This window comes from Merops nubicus, unplaced genomic scaffold (assembly GCF_000691845.1).
Source record: "Merops nubicus isolate BGI_N331 unplaced genomic scaffold, ASM69184v1 scaffold10712, whole genome shotgun sequence".
Taxonomy (NCBI): Eukaryota; Metazoa; Chordata; class Aves; order Coraciiformes; family Meropidae; genus Merops; species Merops nubicus.
In genome coordinates, this window is record NW_008594267.1 from 34,797 (window position 1) to 54,202 (window position 19,406).

At 38.1% G+C, this 19,406-nt stretch overlaps 1 protein-coding gene across 1 annotated transcript in view; it reads right to left on the reverse strand.

Annotated features, from left to right (window-relative positions):
* The window catches only part of GPR64 (G protein-coupled receptor 64), a 48,925-nt gene extending 31,026 nt beyond the window's left edge, over positions 1–17,899 (reverse strand). Inside the window, exons 1-4 of the mRNA XM_008935710.1 lie at positions 17,782–17,899; positions 11,143–11,760; positions 8,388–8,398; positions 8,196–8,211 (exon numbers count right to left, since the gene is read on the reverse strand). Of these exons, the coding sequence (XP_008933958.1) occupies positions 8,196–8,211; positions 8,388–8,398; positions 11,143–11,760; positions 17,782–17,899 (763 nt within the window). The remainder of the gene's footprint in view (positions 1–8,195; positions 8,212–8,387; positions 8,399–11,142; positions 11,761–17,781) is intronic.
* Positions 17,900–19,406: the final 1,507 nt, after the last annotated feature.

Below are 19,406 nucleotides of genomic sequence, written 5' to 3' on the forward strand. Positions count from 1 at the left end.
AGGGCAACACCTGCTTATAAGAACACTTCCAGCTTGTCAAAAGAGGCAGATGTAACAGCCTTCGATTAAAAAAAATACAATTTTTACAAATTCACATAGAATTCAATTGAAGACGATTTCTTTACAACAAATACTGAGCAGTTTGCATTGTACAATGTTAAGAAACCAAAAAAACTTGACTCAAGATACATGCTATGCTGGACTGAAAGTGTCTTGCTAATTCTGGGAATGAGAATCAAGCACACCTAAGACAGCTACAGGTGGGGGTGAAGAACTGTTCTCAGACTTTGTATAATAACACTGAGACTTGGCATTTAAGATTTATCCTATATGCATCTGTTCTCCTTTCTATCCTGCAAAAAGCAGCACTACAAAAAGCTAATTAATTTCAAGTTTGAACCTGTGATCTTGATAGAAGGCAGCCGACTATTTATATAACACACTAGCCACTAAAATGTTTGATGTTGTTACAGTATCTTCATCAAAAAGAAATTAGGAAATTTGCTATCTGGTTCACACAGTGACTTCAAAGTTAGCCTTTTTGTTCATTGAGTGGTATTTTTGATAGCACTGTGGATAAGTCAAGCCACAGTTATCACAGAAATACAACCTAAAGAACAGCTGGCTGCAAATATGAAACAGTACTTAAAAATATATACTGAAGGTGTTCCAACATCTTCCCTCAAAACTCAAAAGTGACCCTAAAGTGTTACTTAGAATACACTATACTGTAAAGCATTTCCTACTGCTGTAGAGTAGTTAAATCAGAGATAGCAAGTCTCTGCAGAAACAACTTTGCTTAAATACAGTCAACAAGGAGTTTCTGAAATGCTAAGCACTCACATGACTCCTTGCTGAGACTATTTTGCTTGCCCTACTGAAAACTAGTATTGGCTTCTTTCCAAAGGACAGACATAAATATAACTTATGCAATGAAAGGAGAATCAGAGTCACCTCAGTGATCATATTTTCATCTTCTCTGGAAAACTGCTGATGAAAATTGCACCACGAAATATGCTAATAAGCCACAAGTATGATATGGATAATTAATTTGCAATTATTTACATATTCTTAACTATATGAGTTAAAAAGTAACAGCAGCAGCAATCTTCTCATGCACTTTATAAAATACAAGAACAATGGTGCAAAAATCACATGGAACCCCCATATACCTGTTATCTGTTTTCTGCCAGGCAGCGTAGCAGTAGGTTCAACTACAAAGGAAGAAGACTTATTATTAGAAGAAGTTTAAAAAAAAATGTGTACATGCATATATATACACACTTTTTAAAACACAACCATTTTACATGTGCTACTTACCTCAATTCAAACTGATCTGCAAAACTACTTTGCATCCATTAAGAAATATGTGTCAGGTCTTTTTGAAAGCTGGAATTTGAAATCTTTTGAGTTCAATTTTTTACTCAGTTAATCACTTTTTCACTTACGGAAGACATAGATTAGGCTGTGAGCTCTCCTACTGTCCTGTATTGCACATCTCTTGGGAACCCCCTTCAATACATTTGCTTGAGTGAAAAAGAAGTAAACTACATAGCAGCAACCAAAAATCTAACAGACGCACACAACTATGCTTTCACATGGTTACTTTTGCAGAAAGGTGGAAAAGAAATGGCAATGAATTATTCAAGAAATGAAATGCCATTCATACAAAGAGAAACAGAGACATTAACAACAACAACCAAAACAAAGCAGGAGGCAGGTGAGTTGAGTAAGACAGGGATGCTTTATTCCATACATACTTAGAAATTACATGAGCTACACTTTGAGAGTATGATGTGCATATAAAACATGCAGATGCTCACATGCCCAAGAACTGCACCACCAAAGAACATCTCAACAAAGAGTACCTAGACCAATCAGGGTGCCAGAAATGAAGTGGCTCAGGTGGACCTGGACTGGAAATGAAACAGTGAGCTATTCCTAGTTCAATGGGCCCATGAAACCCATTCCTACGGACAACCAGGCAGAGATGCAACATACAGATAGGCTCTTGATCAAAGTGTCAATTGAATCTACTGCTCAGGCTACCTGTGAATGTGAAACATGCACTGTAATTGAGTCAGCCAAGCAACTAAAGTCTCCTTGGAATAGAAGACAGTGGTTGGGCTATCAGTATGAGGAGTTTTAGCAGATCAGTTACATCAGACCACCACTGCAAACCTGCCACCATGGCAAGTGCTATGTGCCTCCTGTAGTGAAGGCAACTAGCAGATGGCTAGAAAGGTACCCTGAAGCCTAAGCCACCAGCCAAAACATCATCCTGGACCTTGAAAAACAAGTGGCAACATAGTATGACATACAGTTAAGGACTGCCATCTTACTTCAGCACCCTTGATAGCTGCGATCTTGGCTGTGGGGCGAAGAGAAGAGATATTCTCTTCTAGTCACTGAACCTGGTGGGACATTAGCCACAGTCAACATGCAGGCCCACAGGGCTGTGGAGGAATGGAAAGTCTCTGAATTGCTGGAGCTTGTGGGCCAGTTTCTCCAAGGTTAGTGAGTTGATACCTGGCCAGTCCAGCATCACAAAGGTGTTGGCATATTACACTGGTGCATACTGTACTAGCACAGGAGAAGGTTGGATATAACCTTAATTTTTGCAGTCCATTTTCAGGAAAATTAGGACTTCTCACTATATCGTAAGTTAGGTTAAAATACAGGATCCTATAAGACATGTATTGTAGAGCTCTTACGAAGAAGTTCTACTATAACACTGCACAATGATTAGGTATTATGGCACCTTTAAAATTATTTTCTTAATGTGGTTTTAGGCAAGACCCGTAAGATACAATACCAATTTTAAATAACATGCAGAACTGAAGCAGTAGTCAAATAAAACTGTTCTGTATTCTTTAAACAGTAAATAGTTTTTAAAGATAGAATGGGGTGAATAAAAATAATTGAGGCAATTCTATATAACACATAGTGGACTTTTGGTTAGAGAAGAATGTAACCTTCCAGATGGGGGCAAACCAGCTTTCCTATTACAGGAAGTGAATTCCACCTCTGCTAGTACTGTCTTACTAAGTAAGTGGTTAGCATCTTGTGCAAACATCCTCATCTCCAGCCAAAGGGCCCTGGAGGAAATGAAATTCTCAAAAGGAACCCACCTCTTAAGTGTGCGGCATCTCACACAAAACATCACCACACTGCTTCTTCTGCCCACCAAAAAAATAAAACAATTTGCCTAGAAAATCTGACCCTAAGGTCTTTCTCATGTACTCTTGAGGAGTCAGCATAGACATAGTCACTGTAGATAAATTGCATTTCCTATCCTCTATATCCCTTCAGGAAGTTTTGTGAATTTTTGAGAATACAAGTAATATCCAGAGTTAGCTAAGAAAATTGTCCACTAACATGTTCAGTACTGTAGGTTAGTAAGAATATAGTGAACTCTAAAAATGCCAAATGCATTTAATAAAGAATTCTGCAGCACAGGGAGGAAAAAAAAAAAAAAAAAGCTAAACGCAAGTCATGAATATGTAGCTAGAAAATGCAGCAAGTGATGGCAGCATGCATAGCGTGAGGGGAACTTTTTTCTGGGCACAAATCTAACCATGACTTCTCTTACAGCACAATACTCACATGTCTACAGTTGCTAGAAATTATCCATGAGAATGAGACTTGTCACTGATCAAAGTGCAGTATTAAATTAGCTGCCTAAGTCTTTCAACAGAATCACCTTTGCACACAGAAAGGGGGAAGGAGGAGAGGCTGTCATACATTATTTAATTTCACTTCCATTTGTCAACCCTCCTCCTTTGTTGTGTTTAAGAACTAGAAAAGAAAGTGAATAGGGTTTATTTGCAGAGCATTAAAGTCCAGTCTAAAATATCCCTAAAGTTGACACGTAGAAGGGAAAGTAAAATAATTCAAGGTGTGCAAGTTATTAGCTGACATAAAATGTCTTTCCCTTAGGTTGTTTACTATCAATAAGAGCACAAAAATCCTTATGTCTATGAAACCTCATTTTATCTGCTCCATGCATTTTTATTTGCAACCCTGTTGGTTCAGGATCATCAAATCAACGTACCTAATATCCTATTCCAAAGTAAGACATTATATATTGTACTAACACTTTTCTCCATTTTGTTCTCTAATAAAGAACATCCCTGAGGATCCAAATGGCAAATAAATAGGCAAATAACATTATTCATTATTATTCTTTGCTTTTGCTGCAAGGGAGACAGAATAGTTCCCCACAATAACTGTTCGGTTTGTTTTGGTTTCTTTTTTTCAGAAGGAAAAGGCAACTGCATTAAATGACATAAGCACTGGTTTTTGTTACTAACATGCATCATCAGAAACAAAAGCACTAAGTCCCATACTGACTTCATATCACTTTGCACTGCTCTGACACAAACAGCTGGCTAAGCCAGGACTTGAGAATCCCAGCTGTGTAGGCAGAGGGAACTGTTCCACTGGTATGAAACCTGTTTAACAACTCTTGCCATCGCTCCATACCACAGCTGCAAAAAGCTCACCTGGGAACCAGTATCTGCATCGTGACCACCTTCATTTCCCAGAATGACTTTTATAATGACAATAGGAACCAGTGTAACTTTAGCAGGTCCAGTCTGGTAGAAGACTAAATCCATTAATAGCAGTACTTCAGATAGATCCACAAACTGATGTAGCTCTGAGAGAGACCAGTACCAGGCCCTGTCTACAGAATAGCCTCATGCTTACAACGTTCCTTAGCACCACAGATCTTAACCATCAGTCTACAGGTTCTTTTAGGATGGGATGGTCTCCACATGTCCTACTGAAGCTGTTCCATCAAAGTAGAATTCAAAAATCAATTTGACCAAAGGTTAAGAAAGGAAGAATGATACTTTGTAACACAGCGGTGAAGATGGGGCGGATGGTTGTGGTCCATGCACCAAAGGCATTGTCAGTCATAGCATCCTTTTTGTTCACTAATTTAGACATGAAATACAGAAGAAGCTCTTAAGGCAGGAACCAACATAGCAATGTCCTACCTCCCACTGGAAGAATTCAAAATATCCTTTTCCTCTCCCTACCTCCAATCTAACTTACGACCAGAAAAGTCTTCCTTAAAATTTTGGCAAGGAAGGCAACAAAGGCAACCCGCTCTGCCAGAAGCAGTTCAGTTTTTCCAGGGTGGAGGCGTGAGAAGCAGCTAGAACCTGGCTGCAGACAATATCGTGCAAGAAATAAGTTACTGGCAGCTGCGTCTTGCTGCCCTGTCTCATGGGAACAGTGTTGCTGCTGACTAACACTGTTTTACCAAACACTTCAGGATCGCCTTTAAACTTTTGCAGAAAGCATCCTTTGAGCAAGCCTGAGACAGCAAACAGAGTGCTTTTTTTTTTTCTGGAGATGGAGAAAAAGAGTCTGAACTGTAGTGACGTGGACATCCAGCCGGCCCAGCCTGTGCAGCGTGGAGGGGCAGGGGACAGCACAGCGTGAAGGGCTGTGCCTGCTGACCTCTGCCTCTCAGGAAGCATGGTAGAACACAAAGCGCAGTTGCTTTCTACTCAGGTCCAGGCATGAAACAGGCACTGAACACCTAAGGAGCACCAACAACCCTGGCAATCTGTAGAAGCACAGACAACATTACTGGCAAAAAACATACATTTTTTTGACTTCTGTGTTCTGGGGCCTAGATGACAGGTTTATGAAATGGAGTGCCCAAAATTTTACTTACGTTAATTGAAAAACAATTAAAGCAGTTTGTATTCTCATCCAAGACTATCCTTTTGAACTAAAGTAACCTCAACTACGTCAGTTCTCGAAAACACAACACCAGCAGAATCTGAATGGACGAATCCCAGGGGACACCTTGGTGTCTATGTGACATGGTCTCCCCATGCTGCAGTACTTGGCTGACACCACACATTGGCATTAGAAACCCACGACTGTGTACTGCTGATAAGATCAGTTCTGACTTACAAATACAGAGAAAAATACCAGGAAATTAATAAAAATTACTTTTTCTAAATAAGATGTGATAGCAAACCTAGTGCTGGAACTTCTTTGACCAAAAATTCAACTAATTCAGGCAGAGGAACAGATTTGCATTAAAAATTCCCATCAGAAATGCTGAAGTGGAAGCTTCAATTACAAAAAAAGATATACAGTATCACTTTCTGGCTTTAAAATAAATGAATTAAAACCATTTTACATCAAAGAGCCAATTCCACACTGCATTTTTAAGTCTATGCAAATTGTCTTTTAAAATTTCTCACAGACAACAGTTATCAGTATGTGTTACATCAGTTACAAGTACTGTGCAGCAACTACCATCCATTTGTACTCAGTATTACTAGGATATAGCCATATGAAAATGTCTGGCATTGATACACTTCACAAGATTTGATTATGTATAAAACTGAGTAGCCCAAACATCAAAATTTCAAAACAGTACTGTTCTAAAACCCACCTATTACAGAGATATGCACTGAAAATACAACATTCAATTCTCGTATTTGAATTAAATTCATATTTTCTATCAAGAGATTGGATCCCTTTAACATTTGATAAACCTCTCAGCTAAAAAAAAAACCAAAAAATCAGCCAAAAGCAACTGTCCTGTCACACAAGGCATTAACACGTAACAGTAATGTAAAAATCCTTCCTAATTGTTCCAGTGTAGACATTAGCCCATATTGACATTTTATTGAAGTTAGATTTTGAGGCACATCTTGTGAGTTTATAGGATAAAATTAAGTGTAATCTTAATTTAATGTTTTGGTGTCTCTTATGACACCTCTTGTAGGCTCTAACTCTTAGTGGTGGCACCATGGAGGAAAGGATGAACTATCACTAGCTACTGGACAGAAGCAAATGTAAGAAAACAATGGAAGTGCTTGTTCACATCAGGCTCTGTCACTTTGGCCCATTCATTGTAGTATCCTTAAGAGAAAAATTAGGTACAATATTTTTAACTCAGCTTTGATGTTAAAGAGGATTTTAGGAAATTAGGTTTTTAGGAAATTAGGTTTTTATCTGTTTGTATAAAGCTGTACCTTAGATATTGAGGTGAATCAAATCACCTCTTCTCTGGCAGGCTGATTTCCAAAAAGCTACTTTCTTTGATATCACAGAAGAGGGAGGCAACAAGAGCAAAGAAAGGGAAGGTCAAACATGCATTTTGTTAATCGGTACAAAATGGAGCGATACATGACTCATCAAATAGGCACTCCAGACTTAGGTATTTTTTCCCTGTCACATTTACTTCCTCTAAGAGCTTCTAGAAAGTTTCTGTATTTTTCTGTCCTTATAGTTTTAGAAATAAAATTATATTTGGGCAAATAATTCATTTTTTCATCTGCAGCTTTCATGATCCACATAGTAAACATAAGAATATGTTTGGTACCCAACAGACTGGGCTGCAGACTGGGTGAATGGATGAGTGGCAGCGACATTACCACGTTCTGCCTGAGGACGTAAAGCCTCCCCTTCCAGGAAAGCTGATCCTGTCATCAGAAGTGCACACTTGGGAAACCTTATAAAGTGATTACAAGAGCCTAAGTCACACCTTCACACCTGCAAAGTAGAACAACAGTCCAAACTTCTCCACTTCCCTGACCATACAAAGGCAAAACAGTAACACACAGCACTGGCCACTTCTCCCACTGCTCCCACCAGCATTAAACTCTCTTGTTTCCACAAGCCTGGAAACCTCCTCCAGAAACACCAGTAGCTGGCTCAGCAATATTGCAATGAAAAGGATACATGGAAAAGAAGGGGCAACACCTTAATCTGAAAGGTTGGACAGGACAGTTTAGAAAAATCTAAAATACCACAATATAATACTCAATTGTATTTATTCAAAAAAACTGCAACCAAAAGCAACAGGCATTGTACTCCTGCTAAAAGTCAGGGTACTGATACCGCAAATGAGATATCAGTGCTTCACTGTTAGTGATACTCTTTACAGTCATGCCATAAATCAGATATCCCATCACCTCTGTGCTCCTTGCATAAATGTACAGTGTAACAGTTTGGATATTTATATTTGGATTAAGAATGTTACAGTTTAATGTGTAACTGAAATGATTAATGTTTAAACAGTACATTTCTTCCAGTTGTCAAGTTATTATTAAAGGCAACTTGCAAATGTCCCATGTAAAAACAACTGAAGAGCTGGTGCTCACAGATAACTAAAATTTCTTTCCAAGTGTTTTAAACTCACCTATTTTCAAGACCTGCTGGTTTTGTATTCTCTTAAATCACCCAGAGTTTTATACTACTTAGTGCACTTTTTTCCTTGCATTACGCAGAGCCAGTAGGGATATCATTCATATTATCCACGTTAAAGTATGTAGCTAAATAGAAATCATTCATCAAGGAACAAAATGAATAAATTTTCCAAAGTTGGCATTTACAACAGTGAGCACATCTTCCTTCACTTAGATATTTTTGAATACCAGGAGATGATCTTTAAAGTGAGATACATTCAATCTATGGCACTCTTTCTCCATATCACACTTGTTATGCTACTTCTCCTTCTCAGCAAAAGAGAAGTTATCAACGGAGCCTGAGGAATGTAAGGGGAAGGTTAGTGACGCACAATGTGTGGGGCCTCCTTCCCTCTTTGGCCCCACCTGCAGTATTTACATCTGTTCAGCATGCAATGGCTACACCGAGCAGAAGAGAACCAGAAGACTGTGTGACTGGAAGAAGCAAGAGTTGCACCTTTAACTCCAGTCTTAGAGTTTGCTACTGCTAACTTTTGTCAGTTCAAGAAATGTGATCAGCCCTCACCACAAACTGGAAATCAGTCAGCTTTCTCGCAAGTCTTCAAATGCATAAGACATGTAGCTGCTGCAAAAGTAATCTCACCTGCTTCTATGGAGTAAATCACTTGGTTAAAGCTGAGCATGTCTTTAAGTGCTAAGCATGTGTGTAAATCTTACCAGAATTGAGGTTCTGGTCCTTATTAGACCTCATGTGGTTAAGAAAAAGATTTTTTCATAATTGTCAAAAATTATTATAAAAATAAATATTAAAGCCACAAGAAAAAGAATCAGAAGAGTTAACAAAAAGGCAGAAAAAGGAGGTAAGGAAATATAAGCTAATAACGTCACATTAAGTAAATCTACATTTATTAATGGAGTGCATCACTGCCTCTGAGACACCAATTAGGTAATGGCTTACACTGCACAAAGATTTTGATTGGTTAAGCAAAGGAGATATCACAGAAATCATTTGACTGAACATTTTACAAATTGTTGTTTTATGTAGGTACAAAATACCAACCAGGTCATAAAAAAAAAAGTTCTGAAACTTATCCTCCGGCACAATTACGACTGTAACAAACCACTTCCTTTTCACCTTTTGTGCCTACACAGGAGGCAGAGCCCTTTCCCAAGCTTAGTCCTTTGCCAATCATGCTCTTTGCAGATGCAAAATCAGATCTTTTTCAAGACTTACTACTCAAAGTCCTTCCATTTTAATAAAAAAACAGTTCCCATAATCAGGTAATTTTTAAGCAGGTGTACAACGAATATAAAGACAGCAGATTGTAAGACTAGCAGCACCATCAACTGAAATTGCCTGACATTGAATAGTACCTGCTCCTACTGTCAATGCTTTGGTTTTGTTTAATTGTTGGACTGGCACTTGCTAAATATCTGCCTTGCACAAAATGACGGGGGGAAGGAGGGGTGTAGCATAATCAGCTAAAATCCATCTATTCCTGAAAATAAGCAAATAAAGTATTAAAAAAGATGCAATGAACTTTTCTTTGAAAAGCTGTTACTCTTCCAAGTTATCTAGAGGAGATAACATGTATTTGGCAGAAGAGATGGCCTCTGTACTGAAACAAACCTCTATCCGCATAATTAAATCTCAAGTTGGCTAAGAGCTTTGGAAAACATACATCTTATACACTTATTAGAGAACTCTTGCAGCTAGACAAATATTCCACAAGCCCCTAAATCACTAATTCTAAAATCATTAATCAGGGCTGGAGTTGGGCATTGCTTAACCAAGCTGCTCTGTCATGCTCAAGGATACTCTGTATTCAGGGCAGAAAGTACTGGAACTGACAACAAGATGGTTATCCTTTCTGTGACTGAGTGAAAGATAATCAGATGCTTCATTTGCACCAGGCCTTATCCCACTACCCAGAGAAATCTCTCTCAGACTTTCTTTGCACCAAACTTCCGTCTAGTAGCCAGAATGTTTCCTCTTTCAGTCCTAGGACTCAGTTCTTTCAAACACATTAACATATGACCAAAAGAAAAAAAATTCTTTCTTCAGTTCCTCTCCCAAATTTCACACAATCCAACAGAGAAGACCTGCTCCCAACTGCAGCATCAGGCCAGCAGGGGCACTTCATTCATTGTGACCCAGTGTCAGAAGCATTCTTTGAGTCTTGGTTTGTCAGATCTCTCTCAGAAAAAGAAATCTGGTCACCTTATTTTAATGCCCTTACTAAAAGACTGTTAGCCTACCCAGTCAGGCAGTGATTATAAAATTACACAGGTAAAAGTTATTTTTCAGTCTGCACAAAATAGATAGGTGCAGTTTTTAAGGATAAAGGTGAAGAAGATTAAGATTGGTGCCATTGTTTAACTGAAGCACTTATGCTATGTAAGAATTCTAGGAACAAATCAAGCTAGTCACCTTAAAATCTCTGAAGGTCTTATGGGGTAATAGTATAGTTGATAAACTGGATCCCACTTAAGCTTGATTCAAGTTTGTCTTTCTTGTTAAATGATACGATGACAAAAGCTAGAAAGAAGATTAAAGTTCTGGACCAGCAAATGTGCAGAATGAGGAGCAGCAATTCTCTCCTCTACGTTTATTCCCTGAACAGAAGGTACGTAAATCAATTATTTTAAGATGACATTGACAGAAAGCTCTAATACTCCAAGGAGTTTTGGTTGGAAGCACCCTGCTTTCATTACCATTACATGGACAGTAAACAGACACAAAAGTTGAAGCAAGTTGAAAGTCTTTAAAGGATTGCTGCTATGCCTTTTATGTTTCTATAAAAGCTGGTGAAAGCTGCAGATCCTCACATGATGTTATTAAGCAGTTAGCTAGAAATGATTAATAAACAAAGACTGTAAAGTCTGGAAGAGAAATGTTAGACATGTTCAGATCAACATACTATTTTAAAATCAGGTGTGCAATGGTACTTACCACATGGCAGAGAGTTATCTTCTTCTACTGTCTTATTATAGACCCAATCCTCCTTTCTCCAGCGTATAACACCACTATCTTTGCAGCGCAGAGATTGGTTTATATTTGCTTTATCCCACATTCTGAACATATACAGCTCCCCAGTCATACCCAGGTCAGGTGACATCACTGCACCTGGCAGCTTTGAACAGCCCAGTAAGAACCGCCCTTTTCCAGGCAAACTAAATTTCCCAGTTAGTTTTTTGTTGACTTTTTTTTTTCCGTTTATGAATACTTTCATCTCCTCATCTTCACTTTTCCACTGGATACATATTTGGTTCCAAGTGTTCTCCTTAAGTCTTGCTGTCATATTTATTTGATTTCCAAACAACCATATCCTCACTTTACCATGATCTCCTGTAAGTCCAAGATCATACTTATTTGCAGAGAGATTGGTGTGAGGTGTTTCTTGATGGTATACATATGCTGTCCATAGACTATTTGAGGAATATAGCTTCAGGTGCACACAGACAATGAATTCTTTCAAGGGACGCAGAGAAATTCTTGGTGACATAATCCAAGGATCTTCACATGCAGTCTTAAAGACAGCCTTATATCTTCCTAGGAAATCCTCCTGATCTAAATAAAGAAAAGGTGATTTGTAAAATTATTTCATTTTTAAAAGGACCTTCTATATGAATGTTATTCTTCCACACAGTACTGTTCCTAGGAGTTTTCAAAACAACACAATAAGAAACAACCTTCTATCCTCTTTTTCTTTTTTTTTTTTTTTTTTTTGTAGTGGGGAGGCAGCAAATTTAAAGGCAGTCAATAAATCCTAGCTGCTCATGAAAGCTTTGAAGAAAAACTCATGCACAAGATGAAGCATGACCATGTACCTCTCTAAAGCAGCACTCAAACAATAAGTGGAAAGCAAAAAGAGAATCACAGATCCTGGTTCCTATTCTCAGGACTGCACAGGTATTTTGTATTTAACAGATACTGGATAAAATACAGAAACAGAACTAGAAGAAGGGACTATAGCCCTTACTGCCTTCTCATGTCATAGCCCTGCATCCTCCTTGTCTGAACAAGACCATGCTCTTCATGTCATTTTTTTCCAACCCTGAGATTCTTAAATCCTCTGCTGCATACTGGTAGAGTTTCAGCAAGAAAGGTAGAAAACAGCCACATTCCAGAACAGCACAACTTTAGGTAACTGTCAGGAAATGTGTTTTGTAGCCACTGGTTTATCTTAAATTTAATCCCATCCAGCCCCCACTCCCTGTTCTCTAACAGGGCATTTACTTGCAGAGGCATCTGGTCTGTGAATCTTAAATCCACTGAGGCATTGACATGGTGGCAACCTGCAGTTCAACTGTGACAGGAAACAGAATTCTAGGTCCTAACAGTAAATTTAATGGTGAAAACAAGGTGTCTGGTTCTGTCAGTGCTGGTATAACATGTAACACCAGAGAATGCCCCAAACACTAGAACTTGACCACAGCTGTTAAGTTCTTGTATATGCGTTTCCTCCTTTGTCCCACTACAGCAAAGTACAGGCTTTTGTTGCTATAGATGTATGCTCTTTGTAGAATGATGCCCAGTCCAAATTCACAATCATTATCATGTTTGCTTGCTTTACGTTGCACCTATAAGCAACAAAATTAATTCAAACTGAGAAAAGCTCCTATGAGATGTGAGATAGAACTATAGAAAAATGAAAGCCTGGTAGACATTCAGCCAGTGCAAGAGAACACATTGCTGACACCTTTAGGGGGGCATTTATTTACCAATATATGCCGAGCTTTTAGGTACACAGCAGAGGAGATGTGTGAGACATCATCATTGGTCAGGGTTGGATAGCAGGAAAAGATTGGCTAAAATTGGAAGAAAGCCCTTCCATCAGCTTCCCTGTGAAAAGACAGATTTCTAGGCAACTTGGAGCAGGTTGTTGGTTTGGTTTTTTTTTTCCCCAAGGTAGGTTACATTCACAGTCCTAGTTAGTTTTCAAGATCACAGCCAGCTCTTGTGTGATCTTCTCAACCAACCAGAGCCCCTGCTTTCAGTAGGCCAAATCTGAACCAGGAACGTGTTCAACTTCTCTGTCTCTTGACCACAAGGCTCTCAATTTTCTTTTCCAATATTAACAAATGAAAACCACAAAGAAGTTCCTAACTTCCAAGTGCAGGTTGATAGGTAAAAACTACCAGAGAAAGTTAAAACCACAAGATACATCAATCCAGTTTCATGGAAAGTGATTGGTATCTATTTTTCTGGCATACTGTAACTTTGAGACTCCCTTTGTGATGCTAATTAGCAGAAATCTGTAGGAATCTTTCACAACCCTGAATCATTCCTGAAGTTAAACATACATGATGAAAGTGCCATACAAGGCTATAGACCAAACTACTAACTCTCAGTGTACAGGCTGAATTAGGTGAAAATCCTAACTAGCAGACAGTGGATTTTGAACAGCAAGGTAATACTTAGCAGGGTTTCATGGCACTGGAGACGACATACATACTTGAGCCAACAGCAAGCAGAAGAACTGCTCCCCACATGTCTAACCCTACAGCATGAATTCACTCATTCAGTTTGGCCAGTTGTCAGAGTCTAAAAGAAAAAATCTAGGATACTCAGCTAAGAACATGTTAACATGTTACTCAGCTAAGCACTTTTCAGCCTAGAAAACTAATTTTTAAACCATGACTTAAAAGCTGGGGTGAGGAAGACTGGGTGGGAGAGGAAAGTGTCACAGAAGTGATACACACTTAAATGTACCTACCCTTTTTAGTAGCAGGATGACTAAAATTAAAATAGATTGACTACCTTCTAGTTTGGACAGCTCATGAGGGAATTGATTTTACAAAGGAAACTGCTAACTAGATATACAGTTAAATACCAACACTTGTGACAGTCTCTCCAAAGAAAAATAATTGCTTAAATCTTTCATTATTACACAGGAGTTATGCTTAAGGTTCTTTTGAAAGACTTGATGCAGCTGCTCTTCTCAGAAAATATATGTCAGAAGGATACTTGCATGACATATATCCTGCAAAATTCCTGCAAGCAATTTTGAGCATGCAGAGGCAGCCAAAGTAACTGGTTAAGGAAGTTTCCTGACATAGCTTCAGAACTTGAAGTCACCGTTAAGCATCCACACTGAAAGATTTGAAGTCCATTCCTGAGCAGAAATGTTAATCAAAACTTCAGGTACCATCAGCAAACCTGATTTGGGAAGTGAAGAAACTACGGGAGAGGCCTGATTTCATGTAAAGCATTAAATTAATGCTTATGCACCAACAGTGAATCAATTATAAGCCTACAAAATCCTGTTACATTCTTTAGGGAAGCTGACACTACAAAGTTGCCAAGGGAGCTAGAGTGGACATAAATTTACAAGTGAGAACAGTCTTCAGGCAGTTAACCAGTAGAAATAATGCCAAATGAGATCAATCCTGCTGCTGATGCCTCTAGTCTGCTTTGTATCACTCAAAATGACTGCTGTTGATCAGTATGCAAGGCCTGATGAATTAATTTAAGCTATCAGAAGAGATTACTTAGAGGTCTAAACTTCTGAACTTCTGGAAACTGGAAAGTCTGGCCCATTTTGCTTTAAACAGTTGGGAAAAAAAAAAAAAAGTAAAAAAAAAAAAAGGTACCAAAAAGGGGTACCAAAGTTAAGCGAATAGATGCCAATAGTACCTGAATTATTACACGAACGGCTTCGAAAAGTTCTCATGGTTTGTCTACCCAACAAATACTGCAAAATGCACAAAGGAAATCATAACTATAGAAAATGCACTTTGCTGTTCCAAGTGGAACATGTGCGATACAGTGTTGAATTAGTTAGAAATAAATTCTCCACAAGGCTGTCTTTTTGATATGTGGATGGATGTATGGTAAGTAAGATGACATTAAATCTTTTGGAAGTTTTGTTAATCATTGCTTATTTTCTCCAGTAACCTGTGGGGCCGCAGCTCACCCTGGACCATAGAACTGAGGAGTGGGAACTGGCTGTACTCTGACAGCAGCATTGCTTTGGGTCATAGAACCATAGAATTGGTTAGGTTGGAAAAGACCCTCAGCATCTTTGAGTCCAAACATAAGAGAGTGGGAGGGGCAGGGAGCAGGGGGTGGTGGAGGTTGTAGGTGGGCCTTGAGCCCATACCCTGATGCTCAGCAGGCACAGCTGCTTCCGCAGTCCAGACAGTATAAATCACATTCAGAAACCTAGCCACAAATGTACCTTTATCACTGCAGCACAGAAAAGATAGCATAGTAAAAAGAATGCTCAAACCATATTCAGATTAAGAAAAATAAGCAAAAATCACAATTTGGAGTGAAGAAAACTCCATGGAATAGTAATCAGGGGCTGACTTTTCTACGTCAGTTGCTGTATCCCAGTACTTCTTTCAGAAATGTGCATTGCTCCTTCTTAATGTAATTATCCCTAAAAGATGCAAGAACTGAGAGTTTTATTCACTAAAAACTTTATTCCTAAAAGATGCAAGAACTGGGGGTTTTATTCACTAAAAACTAAGAGCATCCACTCAATAAGCATGTTCTCTCAAGCCCTAAAAGAAATACTGGAACGTATTACATACTTCCAAACATTTAAAATAAACTTTCTGAGAATGACGAGGTAATGCAAATGTAAACAAAAAAAAGTAATCTTTTTCCAAACATTTTTAGATAGCAATACTTAGTATCTTTACAAAAGAAAGCCAGTCATAGGTAGCAAAAACTAGACATACGAGAGCAGATCCTCTCAGTATATGCATCAGTACTATTTTTCTTACATTACTAATAGCTACTGTATCAGTATAGTTGAGCATTAATACAGTTGAGTATACTCTTGAATAAAAATAGTCACAAGTTTATGTGTCTGCACAATCTGGCTTTTAACCAGTAACAACAATATTCATTCATTTCTATGCAAGTGTTTGCTACCTGTAACATATTTGGCTTGCTACAGTCCCATTAAAATGACATCACAAGAACCTTGTATCCTAACGTATTCTTCCTAGAGCTCATGACTGTTCTTTATATGAAATTCAAAACTTCTACATGCGGGTCACTTAATTCTGCTGAATGCTTTGGAAACCCGAACCTAAGAACTGTTTCCTCAAAACTAATTTGATCCCCCTTTTTCATACATATTTACATATCTGGGAATAAACTATGCCACATTATCCAGAGTGTCCTAGACACTGGAAAGAACACATGCAGTTCTTCTCTCTTCATATTTCCTGGAGAACACAAACATACTCTGACACCTTAGATGAGGAGAGAACTGAGTACAGATGCTGCTGACAGTGCCAACAGCCAAAAAAAAAAAAAAAAAAAAAAGTGGAACCAGAAATAAAACCTTGCATCAAGCTTCTCTTGAAGGATTACTGACACTTGCACGTGATACGTAGGTGAAAGATGAAACCCCTCTGTATTTGCTTCTTCAGAACTCTAGATGCAGTTGAATTTTCCCTGGAAAAATTCCTGTATGACATCTGCCCATCTGCTGAGCAGCCCTAGCCCTTTTACTACATGCAGTAGTAACCACAATAAGTAGCAAATGCAGTTAAAACCTCACCATTTTACTCAGACTTTCATCACCTGAATCTGAATGTTTCAATTCATTTTATGAAAATTACCACATTTGGATAATCAGAACCAGAATTAGTCTGATCTGTAAACCTATGAAACTCCATTGCAAGTACACTGTCATTTAGCAGTCATACTAAGTACATTTGAAGAGCAAGACACTGACATTTTACAGTGAAGTAACATGTTATGACACAGGAAGCAGTTTCTAAAACTAGTCATTAAGTACACGGCAAAAAAACACTTCTAATTTTTAATATTCCATGCATGTTACTAACATGATAAATGCATCATACGCTACTGATATGAGGAAGTTCTACGAATGACAAGTACTGTTACTTGAGTTACTTGTCAGTTGAGGTCCAGAGCAGTGATAGACTTGTATCTGCCAGCTTACAGAACAGGCATGAATAAAATAAAAATTGCTGATTTTGCTGTACCTCATATAAAAGCATCATTATGTCAGTTACACAATTTGTACAAAAACCTTACAAATTTATTCTTCAGCTACTGTTAGATAAAAGGCATAGACTGTCTAATTCAAATACATCACTTCTGTTACATGTTTTGGACCTTACTACCTTCTCCCTAGCCATATTCAGATTCATGACCAAAAGCAATGCAGGAGATATTCTACGCTCATATATGCACTAAGTAGAGTGAAGCTCAAAGGATCTTGTGGTGTTTGTACAAGAGCAGTGTAAAAGATTTAGTAACACGTTCTGAAAATAGTTAACACTTCCAGTTAAAAAAAATAGCAAGAAAGTTATTTGTTTTGTTATTACATATAGTGTTTATGTTCCCTCCTCATCCATAGTTGAAGAGAAGCTACTACTGGTGATTTTTTCTAAAAACAAACACTGGAAACATAGGGTTTGTAAATCCAAAGTGCTAAGCACCAATTGTTTCATTTCTTGTTAATGGCAGTTTTCCCTCTTGATTTCAAGAGGGCAGAAACTTGTCTGTTCAGAATGTATTAAAAAGTCCTGTTCATCAAGGCTAATGCTATTTATTTGGAATACCAACTCTAGATAAACGGGGAAAAATTTGTCTTACCTTGGCCTGCTGTAGCCAGGAACAAATGAAGTAAAAGGACTGCTAGAACAATTCTGAATCTCAAGAAAACGTCTTGTATTCTGCCAACACAGCAGAGCTGTTTTCCCCAGGCAACCATTCTAGAAGAGAAAATAAACTACAGTAATTAGAAAAAGTGCAGGTGTGCAGATGTTATGTCAGATTATGTTTCCAACCCAAGAGTGTTAATCTTTTCAACCCTGTTATACTGTTGGGTCTATATCATACAGAAATGCTCAAATACTCCATATTCCAAGTCACTGAGAAAGAGTGAGCTGTTTGCTGAAGGGAAAAAAACAACAAAAAAAAGCAAAACACCAAAGCCAAAAAACAACCACTCCAGCTCTATTTCTCCGAAGACTGAGAAATACCTTAGAGCATGGTCATGAGTCTTTGCACAAATACAGCTTCAACATTTGAAACACAAACAACAGAAAACCTACACACACACACACAAAAAAAAAAAAAGCAGCCAGAGAGCAAGCTTGGACAGCTTATCGAAAAGCTTTGTTAATCTCACTAAGCATACAGAAAGCATCTTCTTCAGTCCCCTACCCACAGGTTCTTTCATCTGATGTTAATACCAACACTGTGAATTCTTAAGGAAGAAGTAAGAGTTTGGTTACAGATCCTCATCTCAGTCTCAAGGAAAGAAGCTACTGAAAAAAAATGAGAAATGCCACAAGTCACTGTGGTCAACAAGGTCACGGACAGTGACATGAAAACCTGGTTTGTCCACATTTCTTCCTAGTGATGGCTGCCTAATGTGTCCAGTTGGACACGGTGGTGGAAAAAGAACCTGAATCCTACTATAAGAGATAGCGTTCTACATTATTTTTTTAAAAATAGATCTTTTACAAAGAGTACATCTGAGTATTTTGCATGCTGGAAGAAACATTAAGTGAAACATTTGTGCGATTTTTCAATGTATTATTTCTCAAATAAAAAGGTTTAGAAATACACAGTTACAAGTGATTCTGTATTTGATTCTTGAAACAACTGCAAAGCAGTAAACTTTATGTATTGTTTATTTTTAATGCATCAGCTTTATGGTAGGCCAGAGCATTGTGCATGATGCCAGAACTTTAACTTTGCCATCACAAGTTTGGTGCATATGTGAGTGCATTGGTTAGCACTCGCACTGCTTGCAGACTTCACTGTAGTTTTGGACATCCTCTATCAGGCTGCAATACCTTCCCTTTCTTTTCAGGGACTGTAAATTGTGAACTCTTTTGAGTTGTAAATTTGTGTTAATGTTAGGGCTAAAATGCACTTTTTGCAAACATTCACGTTAGCATCAATATTTATTAGCATAAACTGGTTATTGTGGGCTGACCTCTCCAAGGGAAGAGCTAGAAGAATAAAATGAGAAACAGCAAAGTTGCTAGGTAATGGACATTTTGGAAAATGATTAAATGTACATGCAAATAAATTATATACATATAATAATGTAAGGTAGAAAATATAAACCAAAGGCTTTTTTTAAAATTACAGTATTGAAACACTGTTGCCAGACAGTGCTTTCAATAATTCCATAGTAGGTGATATTTCTAGGAGAAAAATAAGATCATACTGATTGCATTGGAACAGACCCATCTGGATGATGA